Source organism: Cebus imitator, unplaced genomic scaffold (assembly GCF_001604975.1).
Source record: "Cebus imitator isolate Cc_AM_T3 unplaced genomic scaffold, Cebus_imitator-1.0 Scaffold217, whole genome shotgun sequence".
Classification (NCBI taxonomy): domain Eukaryota; kingdom Metazoa; phylum Chordata; class Mammalia; order Primates; family Cebidae; genus Cebus; species Cebus imitator.
This window is the reverse complement of record NW_016107532.1, coordinates 3,113,767-3,115,468: the sequence shown is the minus strand read 5'-3', so window position 1 is coordinate 3,115,468 and position 1,702 is coordinate 3,113,767. Positions and strand designations below refer to the sequence as shown.

At 50.2% G+C, this 1,702-nt stretch overlaps 1 protein-coding gene across 2 annotated transcripts in view; it reads left to right on the top strand.

Moving 5' to 3' along the window:
- NMT1 (N-myristoyltransferase 1) overlaps nucleotides 1-1,702 on the top strand; it is a 46,050-nt gene that overhangs the window by 31,594 nt on the left and 12,754 nt on the right. For both annotated transcript variants that reach the window (XM_017549351.2, XM_017549353.2), the window contains exon 4: nucleotides 951-1,069. In XM_017549351.2, coding sequence (XP_017404840.1) covers nucleotides 951-1,069 — 119 coding nt within the window. The remainder of the gene's footprint in view (nucleotides 1-950; nucleotides 1,070-1,702) is intronic.

Here is a 1,702-nt window from a genome sequence, read left to right as displayed (position 1 = left end):
AAAAAAAAAAAAAAAAAAAAAAAAAAATTTGGGATCAGGAGTCTGAAAGTCAGTAAAAGCAAGAATTGCGTGCCAAGTCTATTCAGAGCCCTTTGCTAGGAACACTGTTACTGAGTTGGTCCCTTTTGAAGACTCAGTTTTCAAAAATGCACTAAACATAACATTCCTCCCAGTGTAAACACAAGTGAGCTCATTGTAGAACCGAAATCCCAAGGGCCAGAATTCAGTGGTGAATCTCTGCATTTGTGAGTCCAGCTGAACTGTGGATAGGAATGAGGGCTGTGTCTTTGGAGCACTCCCACAGAGGAGGGGCATCTGCTGTAAAGGGAGGGGATGTTGTGTCAGGGTGACTTCCCGGCAGCACTGTGTAGACTTGGTGATTCAGCCCAAAGGCACTCGCAGGACTCCAGACACTGAGGGCCTGAGCTGGCAGTCGCAGTTTACCGGCTCACACTGCTGAAAGCCAAGGCTGGCAGGGCCACGATTGAGCCTGGCGCCTAGAAGGCATCATCTGCTTCAGAAATGGGCCCAGTACATTGTTGTTGCTGTTGACACAAAAGCAGCCTTGTTGTGACTCCTTACAAACCCATCCAGCTTGATGGGCCTGGGCCAGGGCCCTGACAGCACTCTTTACACTAACCAGGAGGCAGGAAGCCAAATTAGTAAAGATAAATGTTTGTCATTCAGTGACCCAAGAGAGATTTAAATGGATTTCCAAAACACAAACCACCTTGGATCCCAGTGATTGTCCTGAGGTTTTGCCATGGATTGGCCCTCAGTTAGGGTCTAAGGGTAGCTGGAAAGATGGTTTACAGTTGCCAAGCACAGAATGTTCTTCAGATGGAAGGCTCTTAGGGACAGGAGGAATTTGCTCTGGTTGAGTTTTGAGCTGAGCCCTTTGCTGCCCCGAGGGGGCAAAGGGTGAGGCTCACGCTGTGCTCTTCTTTCAGGTGAAGTGGTGAACACCCATGGCCCCGTGGAGCCTGACAAGGACAACATCCGCCAGGAGCCCTACACCCTGCCTCAGGGCTTCACCTGGGATGCCTTGGACCTGGGTGACCGCGGTGTGGTGAGTGGGCCCTTAGAAGGTTGCACTGTGGGTAGGATACCACTTTCACAGTGAACCCTGCAGTCTTACGGAGATCCACGCCTACTCGAGCCCTAGAGAGCCGAGCCAAAGAGGTCTGAACAGACCCCCCATCTGTAACTTCCTGGGTCATGCCCAAGGCTCCACATAAATAGCTCTTAGCTTTTCTGGCAGGTTGAGTTAACCTCTGTAGCTCCCCAAGGTGGATACCTGTTTTTCATTTATTCTTGTTTGTTCATTCCTTGTTTTCTTTCTAGTCTGTCTCCTGACTGATGAGCTGGGGCTGCTAAATGAGGGTCTGTCCTCCCCTTTCCACCCCAGCCTCCCAGAGCCCCTTGTTTTGACCAGAGGGATTTGTTTCCCTTGTAAAGAATGACGAAAAATGTTGCCAAGCACGGTGGCTCATGCCCATAATCCCAGCACTTTGGGAGGTCTAAGTGGGCGTGAGGTCAGGAGTTCAAGACCAGTCTGGCCAACATAGTGAAACTCTGTCTCTACTAAAAATGCAAAAAGTTAACTAGGTGTGGTGGTGTGTGCCTGTAATCCCAGCTACTTGGGAGGCTGAGGCAGGAGAATCATGTCAACCCAGGAGGCAGAGGTTGCAGTGAGCCGAGA